Raw genomic sequence first — 18,999 nt, forward strand, 5'->3', positions numbered from 1 at the left:
GCTGTAGTGGAGCGGGTCGAGAGCTTCAAGTTCCTCTGTGCTTACATCACTAAGGAATTAACATGGTCCACACACACCCACACAGTTGTGAAGAGGGCACAGCAGCACCTCTTCCCCTTCAGGAGGCCCTCAGATCCTCAAAAAGTTATACAACTGCACCATTGAGAGCATCTTGATTGTCTGCATTACCGCTTGGTATGGCAACTGCTTGGCATCCGACCGCAGATGGTAGTGCGAACAGCCCAGTACATCACTGGAGCTGAGTTCCCTGCTATCCAGGACCTCTATACCAGGCGGTGTCAGAGAAAGACCCTAAACATTGTCAAAGACTCTAGCCACCCAAGTCAAAGGTAGTTCTCTCTGCTACTGCACGGCAAGTAACACTGATGCACCAAGTCTGGAACCAACAGGAACCTGAACAGCTTCTAGGCCCAAGCCACGAGACTGCTAAATAGGTAGTTAAATAATGAACCAAATAGCTACCTGGACGATCTGCATTGAACTTTTCTGTTGCTGTTGTTGCCACTGTTTTTTATCTGTCACTTGATTCCTAGTTACAGTGCCTTGCGAAAGTATTGGAATAATTTTGCACGCCCAATTTTTCAGTTTTTGATTTGTTAAAAAAGTTTGAAATATCCAATAAATGTCGTTCCACTTCATGATTGTGTCCCACTTGTTGATTCTTCACAAAAAAATACAGTTTTATATCTTTATGTTTGAAGCCTGAAATGTGGCAAAAGGTCGCAAAGTTCAAGGGGGCCGAATACTTTCGCAAGGCACTGTATATGTGCAAATCTACCTCAATGACCTGGTACCCCTGCATATCAACTCAGTACTGGTACCCCTGCATATCAACTCAGTACTGGTACCCCTGCATATCAACTCAGTACTGGTACCCCTGCATATCAACTCAGTACTGGTACCCCTGCATATCAACTCAGTACGGGTACCCCTGCATATCAACTCAGTACTGGTACCCCTGCATATCAACTCAGTACTGGTACCCCTGCATATCAACTCAATACTGGTACCCCTGCATATCAACTCAGTACTGGTACCCCTGCATATCAACTCAGTACTGGTACTCCTGCATATCAACTCAGTACTGGTACCCCTGCACATCAACTCAGTACTGGTACCCCTGCATATCAACTCAGTACGGGTACCCCTGCATATCAACTCAGTACTGGTACCCCTGCATATCAACTCAGTACTGGTATATAGCCAAGTTATCATGACTCATTGTGTATTTATTATTACTTGTTTTACTTTTCTATTATCTCTCTATTTTCTTTCTCTCTGCATTGTTAAGAAGGGCCCTTAAGTAAACATTTCACTGTTAGTCTACAACTGTTTACAAAACATGTGACAAATACATGTTGATTTGATTTTTACCTGTGATAAAAAAATATATATATTTTATATAATTCAGACACTTGTTTCAGCTTTCCATTTATATTGTATATGAAGCAGGGACCACGTGGATAGTTTAGAGAAATACAAACTAATGAAATGTGACCATTGTTTTATCCATGTTTCAAGAGGTACATTTCCTTCTGTTTGTTGTAGCTGGTGTTGACCCCAGGCCTTGCCGATTGGTCCTGCCTGGACATACTGTGTGGCAGCAAAAGGATTGACTGAGGGATAGCTCTGGTATTCTGTAGTCTGAGTGGTTTCTAAGTTTGGCATGTTTATTTGAGCGTGTCTATTGTTCTGGACTGGGCGTCGGTGGGGGTGGGGTGGGGGGGGGGGGGGGGAGTCATGCCGCTGTCACAGCATGCTCCAAAATAGAAGGACAGCTGTGGGTGCCCATATCAGAGAGGGAAAGAGGCTGGGTTGGCACTGCCTAATCGTAGGATAGGCTGGCCCCTGGAGCCTTGAGACTAAAGGCATTGGTATCTCTACCAGTCGAGTCGCGAAAAGACTGATTAGCTCACGTTATTGCTTCCTCTGTGGGCTGGGGATGTTGTGGGGGTAGTAGCAGCACAGTGGGAGATTAGGACCAAGAATGGAAGACGGCTTTAGCCAGAGTCTGCCCTCTCTGCATATCTGGGTCTATGCATTGCTGTAGCTGATGACTGATAGGAGTCTGTTGAGGTTGGAAGAGGCTCGCTTGCTGTAAAACATCAGCAAACAAGTCAAACTTAAACTCAGAAATTGCATCAACATCAGGGCAAAGCCAGAGGATAATAGCCAATAGGGGTTCTCTTCATAAATATTCTAATCATAAATCAAAAACAGACCAGACACACTTACTGTAGGTTGCGTTTTCATTGGCACAAGGAAACGATTCATTAGAAGTATTGGAGATGTTTCATGTTGCTGCTGTGTGAAAGTGAATGTACTAGGTCCCACCATGGCCTGTTCCCTGTATCAGCACTGTAGTTAAGCAAATAGGTACAGTATGTGCTGCATATTGACAACTGTAATCTAAGAGCAGAAATACAAAATCCACTTCCTGGAATTCTTGACCAGTTTAGTATTACTAGACATTCACCCTGTAGTTAAAAAATGACTGAGACAAAATAAAAGTCAAAAATTATACACAGAAAAAAAACAGAAAGAATGTTGATAATGGTAGTACGTATTAGGTAACTTATTATAAAACCGTCACCATGGGAATCAAATCTTACAATTGGTGGGAACGGAGGGTTCATTTGACTTTATCATCTATTATGATGGAATAATCAATCAACATGTATTTAATGGTTGACCTCCATTTTATTTCTACAGTAGTTTTTGTTTTGACTTCACAGCAGCAGCACCCTACCACTTTAACTGCAGACTGAGTGTCTCTCCTCCCGGAATGTGGGATATTGGGAACAGGAGTTGTAATTCTGGTCTATTTGGGGAAGCTGTACTCTGGCCTGTGCACACAATGACATTTATCTCTCCTCTTTTTGTTCTCAAGGTGATGGACGGGCTTAATCCACAAAGCTGAAAATCACCCTCTGGCCTAAATAATGCAAACACAATCAAACCTGCCTTTATATGGAAATATATATGATACACAGTCGCATTACATTTGATCAGTCATGGATGAATATTATGTTCTGTGATTAAGTCATGGTATATTTAGTAGCTAATTACTTCATTAGTAATGGAACAGGAACAGCTCTCCTAGATATTGAAATTCATTTCTGTCTGGGGGATGCCCTGTTGGCATTGTTTAAAGTATACACATACTGTACAAGGGTACTGCTAGTTAACTACATCCAGACCAACGGGACCATAGAGAAAGACTCCCTTCAAAGAGTTATTGTCATTACAACATGGTGTCTCGTTGAACCCTGCTTTCACATTGGAAAAAGTTTAAAACAGTTGATTAAAAATAAAGATATTTTCTGTTTTGGGTGGCTGGTATGCACACAGAGATCGGAAGTCCACAGAATAACCGTTCACTCAGAATTTGATAGTAAAGTGTAAAGTGTAAAGCAAATAAGTTCCTTACCATGTCCCCTACCGTCCAACATTTGAGTCGTCCCCCCCTTAAATTGACATACAGCCTTGTCTTTTTTTAATGTAAGCCACTTGAATGAATGCCACTTGTAGTCCGGGCAATTACTGTAATGACTTGGTGGTAAACGTTAATATGTAACATGGAACTTGGACGGGCTGTATTGCCACAACAGTCATCTGTTTCATAACTTGGACGGGCTGTATTGCCACATCAGTCATCTGTTTCATAACTTGGACGGGCTGTATTGCCACATCAGTCATCTGTTTCATAACTTGGACGGGCTGTATTGCCACAACAGTCATCTGTTTCATAGCCTGGTCCCAGATCTACTCAATTGTCATTGTGAAGGCAAAACATGTGTTTGTTTTTTTGTACCCCTTTTTCATGGTATCCACAGTCTTGTCCCATCGCTGCAACTCCCGTACGGACTCGGGAGAGGCAAAGGTCGAGAGCCGCGCGTCCTCCAAAACAAGATCCAAACAAGCCACACTGCTTCTTGACACAATACCCACAAGCCAGCCGCACCAATGTGTTGGAGAAGAGTCACTAGTGCACGATGGCACAGGAACATCCTTGCCGGCCAAACCCTCCCCTAACCCGGACGACGCCATGGGTCTCCATGGGTCTCCCGGTCACAGCCGGCTGCGACCTGGACTCGAACCAGGATCTCTTGTGGCACAGCCTTAGACCACCGCGCCACTCAGGAGGCTGGCAAAACATGTTTTTCATGACAATTCCACAAGGAGTTGGCAAGAGAGCAGAAGCAGACTGGCACCCAGACTACAGCAGTCACACTCACAGTCAACTTCTGAAGATCCTACCAAATGCATTGTGCAGTGCACCAGGGACACATTCCCTGACCTTCTGCACTTTCAGATTCAAGTCTGTTCCTCCATACACCATATCCTTGTGTTTCTATGGCATGGGCAGAAAAGAACACTGCTGTTCCATTTGAATTGAGTAACAACTAATGTATTTACAGTTTCATTAGGCACATCCTTTTAAATGACTATGTGCAGTTTATTAATGACAGAAAAAAAAGTCAGACATTGATGTAATATTCTGTAAAACAATACTGTTTAAAAACAAATATATATATATATTTGTTTGGGGAAAGAAAAATATTCAGATTGCCTTTTGTGACGCTCCATGCACAAGGTCCGAGCCAATAGGCTGTTAAGGAAGGGAACACATGGGGATGTCTGACGTAGCTCCCCTAACCCTGACCTTGAGGAGGACAATAAAAGGGACACTGTCGCACACCGGTCAAACTTTTACAGTGCGCTCAAAGGTTAGTACACCGGATGCATGCGCGTTCCATTTACTCTACAATTGATGCGTAAATACGCCATTCTAACAAATTAACGCAACTCTTTACACATTGCATGCGTTGGAGTAACTTGTTGAATCAGCACACCACATGTACCATGTTTACAAATATTAGTGAGTGATTAATAATGTAAATAATCGAACATGAATTTATGACATCAGCTAACCATAATTATATAAGAATAGGCGTAGTCACATTTTACAGTTGAAATGGACCTCCGGTAGTTTTGAGCATGTCTTCAACGATGTGTTTCGGTTACTGCGCTTATCCATTGTAGGTGCGCTGTTGCTTGTTCTTCATCCGGAGTTATCAGCCTGTTCAATTTGAATTAAATTAAAGAGTTCGGGAAGCAACTTCGTTCTGTCTCACCAGCCTCACCAAGGACAATTATGCATTTGATGGCACTGTCAGATTCAAGACCAGAAATGCAACAATTTTATTTTTCAAATTCCATACATCACTTTCTATGGAGTGTATGGAAGCTGACAATGAGAATATTGACAATTTTGCAATGTTTTTTTGCCACTCAGTTGTTGACTTCTAAATGCCCATTCACTCAGGTACAATACAAGTGCTGATCCCGGGCGAGAAAGAGGCTTACATTGAGGTGAAGGTTAAACAACTGGATGGTGACAAAGCCACTGTGGAGACCAAAGATGTAAGTGTTGGTAGGCTATTCATTGCAGTTGAATACAACATAATGATGTTCATTTCTTTATTTTTTTAACTATTTTCTACATTGCAGAATAATAGTGAAGACAACACTATGAAATAACACATATGGAATCATGTAGTAACCAAAAAAGTGTTAAACAAATCCAAATATATTTTATATTTGAGATTCCTCAAAGTAGCCACCCTTTTTCTTGATGACAGCTTTGCACACTCTTCGCATTCTCTCAACCAGCTTCAGGAGGCAGTCACCTGGAATGTATTTCAATTAACAGGTGTGCCTTCTTAAAAGTTAATTTGTGGAATGTCTTCCCTTCTTAATGTGTTTGAGCCAATCTGTTGTGTTGTGACAAGGTAGGGGGGTATACAGAAGATAGCCCTATTTGGTAAAAGACCAAGTCCATATTATGGCAAGAACAGCTCAAATAAGCAAAGAAAAAAGACAGTCCATCATTACTTTAAATTTGAGATGTTTGGTTCCAACCGCCATGTCTTTGTGAGATGCAGAGTAGGTGAACGGATGTGTAGTTCCCACCATGAAGCATGGAGGTGGAGGTGTGATGGTGCTTTGCTGGTGACACTGTCGGTGATATATTTTGAATTCAAGGCACACTTAACCAGCATGGCTACCACAGCATGCTACAGCAATATGCCATCCCATCTGGTATGTGCTTTGTGGGATTATCATTTGTTTTTCAACAGGACAATGATCCAACACACCTCCAGGCTGTGTAAGGGCTATTTCACCAAGAAGGAGAGTGATGGAGGGCTGCATCAGATGACCAGCCCTCCACAATCACCCGACCTCAACCCAATGTAGATAGTTTGGGTTGAGGTGGACCACAGAGTGAAGGAAAAGCAGCCAACAAGTGCTCAGCATATGTGGGACCTCCTTCAAGACTTTTGGAAAAAGCATTCCAGGTGAAGCTGGTTGAGATAATGCCAAGAGTGTGCAAAGCTGCCATCAAGGCAAAAGCTGGCTGCTTTGAAGAATGTCAAATATATTTAGATTTGTTTAAAACTTTTTTGGTTACTACATGATTCCATATGTGTTATTTCATAGTTTTGATGTTTTTACTATTATTCTACAATGTAGAAAATAGTAAAAAATAAAGAAAAACCCTTGAATGAGTAAGAAGGAGCCGAGTAGGTGTAGGTAATTCAGTCCATATCTAAATTAAAATAACTTTACTTTGTTCTGAAGTGCACTGTTGTCACATTTGTGACAATATTTTTTTTTAAATTAAAAATATTTGCAGATCTAATCGAATCTATGTGAAATATTATTAGCAAAAGTTGAAAATGCTGTGGCACAGGAGTCCCTAGAATGAAGTGATAGATTATCCGCTAACTGTATGAATTGACTACAGACTTACCCAACTCTCCCTAACACTTTGGTTGTGAAGGAGGATGACAAACAGCAGATGAACCCTCTGAAGTATAGACATGATTTAGGACATGGTCACACTCACCAGGCGCTACAGTATGTGGATGATCTGTGTGAGTCACAGTTCTGTACCTAATGCCATAGAGGAGCTCTAAGGAGGATAAACAGGTTGTTCTGAACCCGAGAGACTCTCCCTTTATGTGGGCGACATTTTGTTTCACAACCAAGCGCTCTTTCTCTCTCTCAACAAAGGCAAGAGGCGCACAATCGTTGACAACGCCTACATTGACATGCTGTGCAGTAAGTGTACAACAATGTCATGTTGGAATGATTTAATCCTCATTTAGATTAAATATGTTCACAGTGCTTACACAACGTTTAAAAATAGTACGTATGTAATAAGTAAGTAAATGCCTAAAAATATAAATACATTTGGGTAACTCTGGGCCAAATGTATTCTCAATACATCATGAGAATCAATCCATGCTTTTGGGTTAGAGTCTCATCTGTTCAGAGTTCTCCCAAGTTTCTAAGCTTGTGACAGGGTGTCTGTCTTCTTGTTGATCTTCCATACATGTTATTGATGTCCACCAATCCCTTCCACTACCACTTTTGCTCCCAGGGTGTGACAACAGTGGAGAACGTGAATGACGAGGAGGAACTGTTGGCCACAGATGACTGCTAATGATCTTTCCTCCACTATGTTTACTCTCCTTACTCTCCATGACCTCTGACCTCTCTCTCTCTGCCTGACCCCTCCTCCGTATGCAATGGACAGTCTGGGAGAAGTACAGTTGCTATAAAATAGTGGGGTCCATCATGCACTTTGGCAACACGAAGTTCAAGAAGGTTCGGAGAGAGGAGCAAGCAGTCAGTCAGACGTCATGTCTGATTACACAGACTATAGTGCATCTTTTACTCTTTAATGTTAACATCCTGAGTAGGATTGTCAACCTGAGCATTCCTATTCTTTAAACTGGAATACCATACCGTTATGATAGTGTTTTTGTAAAACTATTTTGCAAACACAATGTCAATATGAAACTCCACCCAATCAGTGGCTGGTGGGAGGAGCTACAGGAGGACGTGCTCATTGTAATGGCTGGAATGGAATAAATGGAAAGGGGTCAAACGTGGTTTCCAAGTTGATGCATTTGATACCGTTCCATTTATTCCATTACAGCCATTACAATGAGCCTGTCCTACTATAGATCCGCCCACCAGCCTCCTCTGCACTCTATACATATAGTGTATGCATGTGCTTTGGTCTTCAGGTGAGGACAAGGCCTCCTACCTGATTTGGATCAATTCAGATGCCCTCACCAAAGGTCTGCTGCACCCTCGGGTCAAAGTGTGTAACAAGTACGTCATCAAGGGCCAGACTGTTGAGCAGGTGATCTCTCTTCTTCTCTCGCTGTAGAACAACTGTAGAATCGGGGCGGCAGGTAGCCTAGTGGTTAGAGCGTTGGGCCAGTAACCGAAATGTGCTGGATCAAATCCCTGAGCTGACAAGGTAAAAATTGTTCTGCCCCTGAACAAGGCAGTTAACCCATTGTTCTCCAGTAGGCTGTCATTGTAAATAAGAATTAGTTCTTAACTGACTTTCCTAGTTAAATAAAGGTTACATTTTTATTTTTTATAAGTAGACTTCAAGCTAATATTATCCACATTACCAATATTGTTTTCTGAGTAAAGTCAGTGATATACTGTAACAGCTATATGTTCCCTTTGTGTAGGTGAACTACTCAGTTGGAGCCCTAGCCAAATCCACCTACGACCGCATGTTTAACTGGATGATGAGCCGGATCAACATGAGACTCTACACAGCCCTGCCAAGACAGCCGGATCAACAAGAGCCTCTACACGGCCCTGCCAAGACAGTCGGATCAACATGAGACTCTACACAGCCCTGCCAAGACAGTCGGATCAACAAGAGCCTCTACACGGCCTTGCCAAGACAGCCGGATCAACAAGAGCCTCTACACGGCCTTGCCAAGACAGTCGGATCAACAAGAGCCTCTACACGGCCCTGCCAAGACAGCCGGATCAACAAGAGCCTCTACACGGCCCTGCCAAGACAGCCGGATCAACAAGAGCCTCTACACAGCCCTGCCAAGACAGCCGGATCAACAAGAGCCTCTACACGGCCCTGCCAAGACAGTCGGATCAACAAGAGCCTCTACACGGCCCTGCCAAGACAGCCGGATCAACAAGAGCCTCTACACAGCCCTGCCAAGACAGCCGGATCAACAAGAGCCTCTACACGGCCCTGCCAAGACAGCCGGATCAACAAGAGCCTCTACACAGCCCTGCCAAGACAGCCGGATCAACAAGAGCCTCTACACGGCCCTGCCAAGACAGCCGGATCAACAAGAGCCTCTACACAGCCCTGCCAAGACAGTCGGATCAACAAGAGCCTCTACCAAGACAGTCGGATCAACAAGAGCCTCTACCAAGACAGTCGGATCAACAAGAGCCTCTACCAAGACAGTCGGATCAACAAGAGCTTCTACACGGCCTTGCCAAGACAGCCGGATCAACAAGAGCCTCTACACGGCCTTGCCAAGACAGCCGGATCAACAAGAGCCTCTACCAAGACAGTTCTTCGTCTGTCTATTGAACATTGAAGGGTTCCTGATCTTCGAGGTAGGCCTACACATTGCCTCTGACCAAATTCTGCATTTTATATAGTCTTTTTCCTAACTGTTTCAGCTCATAAACCTCTCCTTCTTTTCAACCCTCCTTCTCTCTATCTCTCCATGCTCCACTCAGGTTCAACAACTTTGAGCAGCTGTGCATCGACTTCCCCAACGAGAAACGACAACAGTATTTGAACCACCACATGTTCATCCTGGAGCAGGAGGAGTATAAGAGGGAGGGTATTGACCTTCATCGATTTTGGCTTGGATCTACAAACCTGTATCAACCTCATAGAGAAGGTATGTGTCTGTTGTTTCAGCCATTCAAATAAGGGGCTAGAGCAGAGGGACCGGTACATTTTGCCTGTGAAGAGTTATTTGATTTCTGTGTGATTTACTCTCGCTTTGTTTCCTGCAGTCCATGGGCATACAGTATACTGCCTCTCGTTTGTTTCCTGCAGTCCATGGGCATACAGTATACTGCCTCTCGTTTGTTTCCTGCAGTCCATGGGCATACAGTATACTGCCTCTCGTTTGTTTCCTGCAGTCCATGGGCATACAGTATACTGCCTCTCGTTTGTTTTCTGCAGTCCATGGGCATACAGTATACTGCCTCTCGTTTGTTTCCTGCAGTCCATGGGCATACAGTATACTGCCTCTCGTTTGTTTCCTGCAGTCCATGGGCATACAGTATACTGCCTCTCGTTTGTTTCCTGCAGTCCATGGGCATACAGTATACTGCCTCTCGTTTGTTTCCTGCAGTCCATGGGCATACAGTATACTGCCTCTCGTTTGTTTCCTGCAGTCCATGGGCATACAGTATACTGTCCATCCTGGAGGAAGAATGCATGTTTCCAAAGGCCACTGATGTCAGCTTTAACACCAGGCTGTATGACAACCACGTGGGCAAGTCTCCCAACTTCATCAAGCCACGGCTCTGACAAGAAACGTAAATACGAGAGCCACTCCGAGCTGGTGCACTACGCTGGAGTGGTTAAGTGCTCCAGTCTGTTTATTTGAAACATTTTGATCCTTTTTTAACAGCTAATACATGTCGTCTTCATGACACCTGATATTAATCCATGTTAAAGGTATTATTTCTCACCATTGACCCATCCTCTCCCGTCACCCATCTCCAGGTCCTGTACAACATCAGAGGGTGGCTGGACAAAAACCAGAGACCCCTTAGATGAGACAATAGTCACCTGCTTACAGGGATCAGTTAATAAACGGTTAGCATGCCTTTTTAGAGAACTTCATCAGTAGCGATGCAGCTATTGACGGTGACACAACTTTACATTTTCACATATTTTAAAGTGAAACTACACTAAATAGGGAAATGAAGTCATCGTGATCTACAGTTTGACTGTTCAGCTGCTGATTCAAAAGACAGGGGCCAAAGAGAAGAGGAAGAGAGGGGCTTCCTTCCAGACCGTGTCACAGCTTCACACGAGAAGAGGAAGAGAGGGGCTTCCTTCCAGACCGTGTCACAGCTTCACACGAGAAGAGGAAGAGAGGGGCTTCCTTCCAGACCGTGTCACAGCTTCACAAGAGAAGAGGAAGAGAGGGGCTTCCTTCCAGACCGTGTCACAGCTTCACACGAGAAGAGGAAGAGAGGGGCTTCCTTCCAGACCGTGTCACAGCTTCACAAGGTGTGTAAGAGTGAGGTAGAGACAGGCTGGCATTACCAGAGTGTCTCTAGGTGTCGGAGTTGTGTGGTTTCGTAGGGATCAGAAGGGGAGTATTTAGAGGTGCTCTGATGACCTGCCTTGAGTTGAGAAGGACGTAGTTAAGACTTGCAGTGATGTTTCGGTAACTCAGCTCATGAACATCACTTTAAGTCTGTGCTACCTCCACTCTTTCATGCCTCTGACTGAGGACAAGGATGAGGTAAGATTGACTCTTTCAGTCATCTTTGTCCCAGGAGGCATGGATCCATTCCAGGTCCTTCAGCAGTTGCGGTGTAACGGAGTACCGGAGGGAATTCCGTATCTGCAGGAAGGGCTTCCCCAACCGGATCCTCTATGCAGAGTTCAAACTACGACGGGAATAGTACCTCTGTAACACATACAGTACACATGTAGAACAGTACAAATCACAGAGACACAAACGCCTTTACCATCTTATTATCAAAATGGCAATAATGTGAAGAGTCAAGGACGTACTTATGTGTTCCCTGGTGTGTGTGCTATCCTGTGCAGGTACCGTATCCTGAACCCCATGGCTATCCCTGAGGAATCCTTTGTGGACAGCAGGAAGGCTGTGGAGAAGCTGCTGAGATCACTGGACACATTGACCACACCCAGTACAAGTTTGGAATTGAATCACCAAGGTGAGTACTGTATGACTGGTACTGATGCACCTGAGTGAGTTTGAAGCTGGATTCTTGTGGTTTGAGATCTCATCTCCAGTTGTGTCTGGTGTTGGGGCTGAAGCTTAAAGCATATGGCCACTCCTCATCGGTTGCCGTTATGTTTGGGACAGACTTACTTGTCGGTATGTGTCTCAGAGCATTTCGTATTATTCTGTACTTGGATCCAGGACAATCCATTTAGTATGATATGTTACATTTCGTATGGTATGTATTCATTTGTGTCCATCACCCATTTCGTATGATATGTTATGAATTACATTTCATATTATGTGTAACGAATTTGCAAAACGTACAATATGTGATGAATATCGCAAAACGTACGATATGTTACAAATTCTATTTAGGTGGGGAAATAATGAAACATATATGCCTGATTGGGGATAATGTGTGTATTAGTAGAGCTTTTTGGAAATGTGCTGTAAAACAATAGACTATAAAAGGTAGCTAGAATGCTTTGTCCTATGGCTTTCCACCCTTACATGTCCCTGTCATGTGTCCAATGAACTGGTCAGTCAACAGGTGGGCGTGGTCTAGATCCCTCCCGCCCCTCTTTGTTCTAAATTAGATCTGTGTGTGTGCCCTGCTTACCAAATATGGCCTGGCGGGCACAGGCCATTGTCTCATTTGCTTTACAATAGTGGGTGCTGGGAGATGGCAAGCATGCTGGCTGGGGGAAGTAAATCAATAGTGAATCACTGGCAAGGCAAGGCAGGAGACACACTGTGGGTCAGGTAGAGGGTATTTTATTACGTGAAACTCCAGCCCTCTGTGAAACCAGAGGACTTAATCCCTTATTACCTGGCCAGTTATTCCAGCTATGTGGAGGCTCTGAACTCCAGGCTCCATGGACAAAGGGGGCCAGGGAGAATGGGTTGTTATTAATATGGGGCTGGAGGACATGACAGGTGCTGCTCTTTAAGGGCCATGTGTCAACCCCTCCTGTTTTTTCTAAGCGCCAGTTAGCGCCCGGAGGTTATAACAGGCTATTTCAACCAGGACCAAACACACACACACACACACACAATGTAAAGCAAGCAAGTGCTGACACACTCATACTTCACACATGCCATGTACATAGCGACAAACTTGGGGGCAAATACACACACTAACAAAACACACACACATTTTGCATAGAAAACACTTCTAAAAACGTTTTGGGTTGGGCCTGAAAACTCATACAGAGCCGTCCCAGTGAAACCGCTTCACGTGTGATCTTTATTTCTCTCCAGCGTCTCTCCAGACTCATGAGTTGGCCCTGCCGCATGGCGAGGAGCTCAGACAGCCTCTCATGGAGCGGCAGGTAGCCTAGTGGTTAGAGCGTTGGGACAGTAACGGAAAGGTTGCTGGATCGAATCCCAGAGCTCCTGAGGAGCACCACGGCAGAGAAGCTGGCCCTGCTTTTCTTCAAGCTCAGGCCTCTCCTGAGGAGCACCACGGCAGAGAAGGAGCTGGCCCTGCTTTTCTTCAAGCTCAGGCCTCTCCTGAGGAGCACCACGGCAGAGAAGGAGCTGGCCCTGCTTTTCTTCAAGCTCAGGCCTCTCCTGAGGAGCACCACGGCAGAGAAGGAGCTGGCCCTGCTTTTCTTCAAGCTCAGGCCTCTCCTGAGGAGCACCACGGCAGAGAAGGAGCTGGCCCTGCTTTTCTTCAAGCTCAGGCCTCTCCTGAGGAGCACCACGGCAGAGAAGGAGCTGGCCCTGCTTTTCTTCAAGCTCAGGCCTCTCCTGAGGAGCACCACGGCAGAGAAGGAGCTGGCCCTGCTTTTCTTCAAGCTCAGGCCTCTCCTGAGGAGCACCACGGCAGAGAAGGAGCTGGCCACACTCAAGGAGGAGTTTGCCAAGTCGAAGGACGTGTTTGACAAGTCTGAGGCAAAGCACAAGGGGCTGCATGAGAGACAGGTGGCCCTGATCCAGGAGAAGAATGACCTGGCCCTACAGCTGCAAGCAGTGAGTGTTTACAGATAACATCAAGATATTACACTGTACAACAGGATACCGGCAAGATAAAGATAAATGAGATAAGATAAAGTGAACATGTAGCAATATGATCAGACAAGATAAATGTAGACCTAATCAGAATAGACCAGAAACGATTAGGCCATCAAGATAAGAGATGCTAAGAAGATGTACTAAACAGGAAGTCTCTCTCTGTGTGACCCCTGACCCCCAGGAGCAGGACAACCTGATGGATGCAGGTTGTGACCTGCTGATCAAGGCCAAGGTCATAGAGCTGAAGGAAAGACTTGAGGATGAGGAGATGAACGCCAGCCTGAACGCCAGCCTGAACGCCAGCCTGAACGCCAGCCTGAACGCCAGCCTGAACGCCAGCCTGAACGCCAGCCTGAACGCCAGCCTGAACACCAGCCTGAACGCCAGCCTGAACGCCAGCCTGAACACCAGCCTGAACACCAGCCTGAACGCCAGCCTGAACACCAGCCTGAACACCAGCCTGAACACCAAGAACCACAAGCTGGAGGATGTGTGTGCAGAGCTGAAGAAAGACAGATCTGGAGATCACCATGGCCAAGGTGGAGAAGGAGAGACATGCCACAGAGAACAAGGTGAGCAGGGAGGGATTAGTCTGGGTACCAGTCTGTTTAACTACTGTTCTACTCCTTGCCCCTCCTTGCAATGCTAAACATTTTTGGCCAATCACATGGAGTGGAATCAAATGTTCAAATTTTAATTTATATAGCCCTTCTTACAGAAACCCTGCTTAAAACCCCAAACAGCAAGCAATGCAGGTGTAGAAGCACGGTGGCTAGGAAAAACTCCCTAAAAAGGCCAAAACCTAGGAAGAAACCAGGCTATGAGGGGTGGCCAGTCCTCTTCTGGCTGTGCCGGGTGGAGATTATAACAGAACATGGCCAAGATGTTCAAATGTTCATAAATGACCAGCATGATCAAATAATAATAATAATCACAGTAGTTGTCGAGGGTGCAACAAGTCAGCACCTCAGGAGTAAATGTCAGTTGGCTTTTCATAGCCAATCATTGAGTATCTCTACTGCTCCTGCTGTCTCTAGAAAGTTGAAAACAGCAGGTCTGGGACAGGTAGCACGGCCAGGTGGACTGAGGACAGCAAGGAGTCATCAGGCCAGGTAGTCCTGAGGCATGGTCCTAGGTCGAAAAAGAAAGAAAGAAAATTAGAGAGAGCATACTTAAATTCACACAGGACAAGACAGGAGAAATACTCCAGATATAACAGACTGACCCTAGCCCCCCGACAAAAACTACTACAGCATAAATACTGGAGGCTGAGACAGGAGGGGTCAGGAGACACTGGCCCCATCCGATGATACCACAGGACAGGGCCAAACAGGCAGGATATAACCCCAACTACTTTGCCAAAGCACAGCCCCACACCACTAGAGGGATATCTTCAACCACCAACTTACCATCCTGAGACAAGGCCGAGTATAGCCCACAAAGATCTCCGCCATGGCACAACCCAAGGGGGGCGCCTACCCAGACAAGAAGACCACGTCAGCGACTCAACCCACTCAAGTGACGCACCCCTCCTAGGGACGGCATGGAAGAGCACCAGTAAGCCAGTGACTCAGCCCCTGTAATAGGGTTAGAGGCAGCGAATCTCAGTGGAGAGAGGGGAACCGGCCAGGCAGAGACAGCAAGGGCGGTTCGTTGCTCCAGAGCCTTTCCGTTCACCTTCACACTCCTGGGCCAGACTACACTCAACCATATGACCCACTGAAGAGATGAGTCTTCAGTAAAGACTTAAAGGTTGAGACCGAGTCTGCGTCTCTCACATGGGTAGGCAGACCATTCCATAAAAATTGAGCTCTATAGGAGAAAGCCCTGCCTCCAGCTGTTTGCTTAGAAATTCTAGGGACAATTAGGAGGCCTGCGTCTTGTGACCGTAGCATACGTGTAGTACGGAAAGATAGGTAGGGGCAAGCCCATGTAATGCTTTGTAGGTTAGCAGTAAAACCTTGAAATCAGCCCTTGCCTTAACAGGAAGCCAGTGTAGGTGGGCTAGCACTGGAGTGTTAGTACTGGAATGTTAGCAAAACAGACTGGTACCCAAGCTAAGGGGTGGCTCAATGCCCGCAGATATACTTTTCAGCATTCCTGTCGTGTAAACCTCTGATCAGTTAATTTATTGTGCTGTATAGATCAGATACACTACATGGCCAAAGGTATATGGACACGTGCTCGTTGAACATCTCATTACAAAATCATGGGCATTAAGAGTTGCCCCCCTTGCTATAACAGCCTCCGTTCTTCTGGGTGTTGGAACATTGCTGCGGGGGACTTGCTTCATTCAGCCACAAGAGAATTAGTGAGTACGGGCACTGATGTTGGGCCATTAGGCCTGGCTCACAGTCGGCGTTCCAATTCATCCCAAAGGTGTTCGATGGGGTTGAGGTCAGGGCTCTGTGCAGGCCAGTCAAGTTCTTCCACACCAATCTCAACAAATAATTTCTGTATGGATCTCGCTTTGTGCACAGGGGCATTGTCATGCTGAAACAGGAAAGGGCCTTCCCCAAACCCAGATTCGTCCATCAGACTGTCAGATGGTGAACGTGATTCATCACTCCAGAGAAAGCGTTTCCGCTGCTCCCGAGTCCAATGACTGCGAACTTTCATATTTATACCACATTGTTTGTTCCCCCTTTCTGTCCTCAGGTGAAGAACCGGATGGAGGAGATAGGTGTTCTGGGCGAGTCCATGCTGAGCCTGACCAAGGAGAAGACGGCCCTGCAGGAGGCCCACTGGCAGCCCGAGTCCATCTTGTGTCTGACCAAGGAGAAGGCGGCCCTGCAGGAGGCCTACCAGCAGGCCCTGACTAACCTGCTGGTCGGGGAGGATAAGGTCAATATGTTGAGCAAGGCCAAGGTCAAGCTGGAGCAGCAAGTGGACAATGTTAGTAAAGGGACATGAAAAACACACTTCACCACATACAGTAGCCTAACTAGCTCCTTAGTTAAATACATAGCGTCTGTCAATCATTAAAATGAAGGGTCACACGGCACAGCATGACTTTAAGTTATTAATTTGTCAGAAAGTTAACTGACCTCGAGAAGCTAACCAAACTCACCTTTCTCTGCTTCTCGCTCTGTGTAGCAGAGTATAATTGTAGGCTAGTGGAACCTGAGGCTATGGTACCAAGATCTCCTTCAGCCAGAACACTGAACAAATAGCTGTGGGAGAACAAGGTCAGAGGTCACACTTAGGTTAACTAAGTTGGTCACCCGTATACAGTGCTTTCGGAAAGTATTCAAAACCCCTTTCAACATTTTGTTAAGTTACAGCCCTATTCCAAAATGTATTCAATTGTTTCCCCCCCACCCCCACATCTACACACAATACCCCATTACGACAAAGCAAAAACAGGTTTATAGAATGTTTTGCTAATTTATTAAAAATATAAAACTTATATGTCACATTTACATAAGTATCCAGACCCTTTACTCAGTTCTTTGTTGAAGCACCTTTGGCAGTGATTGCAGCATCACGTTTTCTGGGGTTTGACGCTACAAGCTTGGCACACCTGTATTTGGGGAGTTTCTCCCATTCTTCTCTGCAGATCCTCTCAAGCTCTGTCAGGTTGGATGGGGAGCGTCGCTGCATGGCTATTTTCAGGTCTCTCCAGAGATGTTCGATCAGGTTCAAGTCCTGGCTCTGGCTTGGCCACACAAGGACATTCAGAGAGTTATCTGGCATCATCTTGGCTGTGTGCTTAGGGTCGTTGTCCTGTTGTAAGGTGAACCTTCAACCTAGTCTAAGGTCCTGAGCGCTCTGGAGCAGGTTTTCCTGCCACTGAAAAACATCCCAACAGCATGATGCTGCCACAACCATGCTTCACCGTAGGGATGGTGCCAGGTTTCCTACAGATGTGACACTTGCCATTTAGGCCAAAGAGTTCAATCTTGGTTTCATCAGACCAGAGAATTTGGTTTCTCATGGTCTCAGAGTCTTTAGGTGCCTTTTCTCAAACTCCAAGTGGGCTGTCATGTGCCTTTTACTGAGGAGTGGCTTCTGTCTGGCCACTATCATAAAGGCCTGATTGGTGGAGTGCTGCAGAGATGGTTGTCCTTCTGGAAGGGTCACCCATCTCCACAGGAACTCTGGAGCTCTGTCAGATTGACCATCAGGTTCTTGGTTCCTTACCAAGGCCCTTCTCCCGATTGCTCAGTTTTCCCGGGCGGCCAGCTTTAGGAAGAGTCTTGGTGGTTCCTAACTTCTTCCATTTATGAATGATGGAGGCCACTGTGTTCTTGAGGACCTTCAATGCTGCATACATGTTTTGGTACACTTTCCCAGATCTATGCCTCAACACAATCCTGTCTCAGAGCTCTACAGACAACTCCTTCAACCTCATGGCTTGGTTTTTACTCTGACATGTTCTGTCAACTGAGGGACGTTTATTATAGACAGGTGTGTGCCTGTCCAATCAATTAAATTTACCACAGGTGGACTCCAATCAAGTTGTAGAAACATCTCAAGGATGATCAATGGAAACATGATGCACCGGAGCTCAATTTTGAGTCTCATACAAAGGGTCTGAATACTTATTTAAATAAGGTATCTTTTTTTGTTATACATTTGCTAAATTGTATTAAAACCTGTTTTTGCTTTGTCATTATGGGGGTATTGTGTGTAGATTGATAAGGAAAATTAGTTTTCTTGTAAATTTTAGAATACAGCTGTAACGTAACGAAATGTAGAAAAAGTCAAGTGGTCTGAATATCTTCAGAATACACCGTATATCCAGCATTTTTGTCAAAATTGCTCAGGCTCAGTAAATTTGGTTCGGGTTCATTAATAGACAGCGATATTTAAATCTTGTTTTAAGCAAATTTAAGTCAGGACTGAGACTAAACCAATCAAAACCTCTTGGAAAGCCATGCTGGTATGTCTTTTGCATAAACATGTGTGTAATTGTCCCACAGAAATTTAAAACCTATCCCAGGGTTAGGTTAAGACTGAGGTGGGCTTTGCTCCTTTCATATTTATTTTCATCCTAATTCCCCAGTCCCTGCCGATGACAAGCATACTCATAACATGATGCTGACACCACAATACTTGAACATACTAAAAGGATCAACAACATTGCATTCACTTCATATTACTGGCTTGTACGACAAAGTGTAAAGAAAGAAGCCTGTGTTAAAAAAAA

At 45.2% G+C, this 18,999-nt stretch overlaps 3 protein-coding genes across 4 annotated transcripts; all 3 read left to right on the top strand.

The window, feature by feature from the left end:
* Positions 1-7,668: 7,668 nt before the first annotated feature.
* Positions 7,669-11,139, top strand: LOC121840431. The gene is made up of 4 exons (XM_042303584.1): positions 7,669-7,723; positions 8,124-8,225; positions 8,666-9,495; positions 9,622-11,139. Exons 1-4 carry the CDS (start codon positions 7,669-7,671, stop codon positions 9,634-9,636), a joined length of 1,002 nt encoding a protein of 333 aa, XP_042159518.1. The 3' UTR covers positions 9,637-11,139.
* Positions 11,140-11,148: 9 nt separating this feature from the next.
* Positions 11,149-13,216, top strand: LOC112235764 (myosin-7B-like). Of its 2 annotated transcripts, none has more exons than XM_042304135.1 (3): positions 11,149-11,548; positions 11,690-11,820; positions 13,103-13,216. In XM_042304135.1, exons 1-3 carry the CDS (start codon positions 11,313-11,315, stop codon positions 13,108-13,110), a joined length of 375 nt encoding a protein of 124 aa, XP_042160069.1. In that variant the 5' UTR covers positions 11,149-11,312; the 3' UTR covers positions 13,111-13,216. The 2 variants fall into 2 exon arrangements, with proteins under 2 accessions (XP_042160069.1, XP_042160068.1); XM_042304134.1 differs by having other exon boundaries at positions 13,092-13,193.
* Positions 13,179-17,154, top strand: LOC112235765 (the record flags this gene model as incomplete). The annotated part of the gene is made up of 3 exons (XM_042304133.1): positions 13,179-13,805; positions 14,029-14,419; positions 16,506-17,154. Coding segments are annotated over 3 exons (1,182 nt in total), but the record flags the coding sequence as incomplete, so codon positions are not given.
* Between the last annotated feature and the right edge of the window lie 1,845 nt (positions 17,155-18,999).

Source organism: Oncorhynchus tshawytscha, linkage group LG22 (genome assembly GCF_018296145.1).
Source record: "Oncorhynchus tshawytscha isolate Ot180627B linkage group LG22, Otsh_v2.0, whole genome shotgun sequence".
NCBI classification, from domain to species: Eukaryota; Metazoa; Chordata; class Actinopteri; order Salmoniformes; family Salmonidae; genus Oncorhynchus; species Oncorhynchus tshawytscha.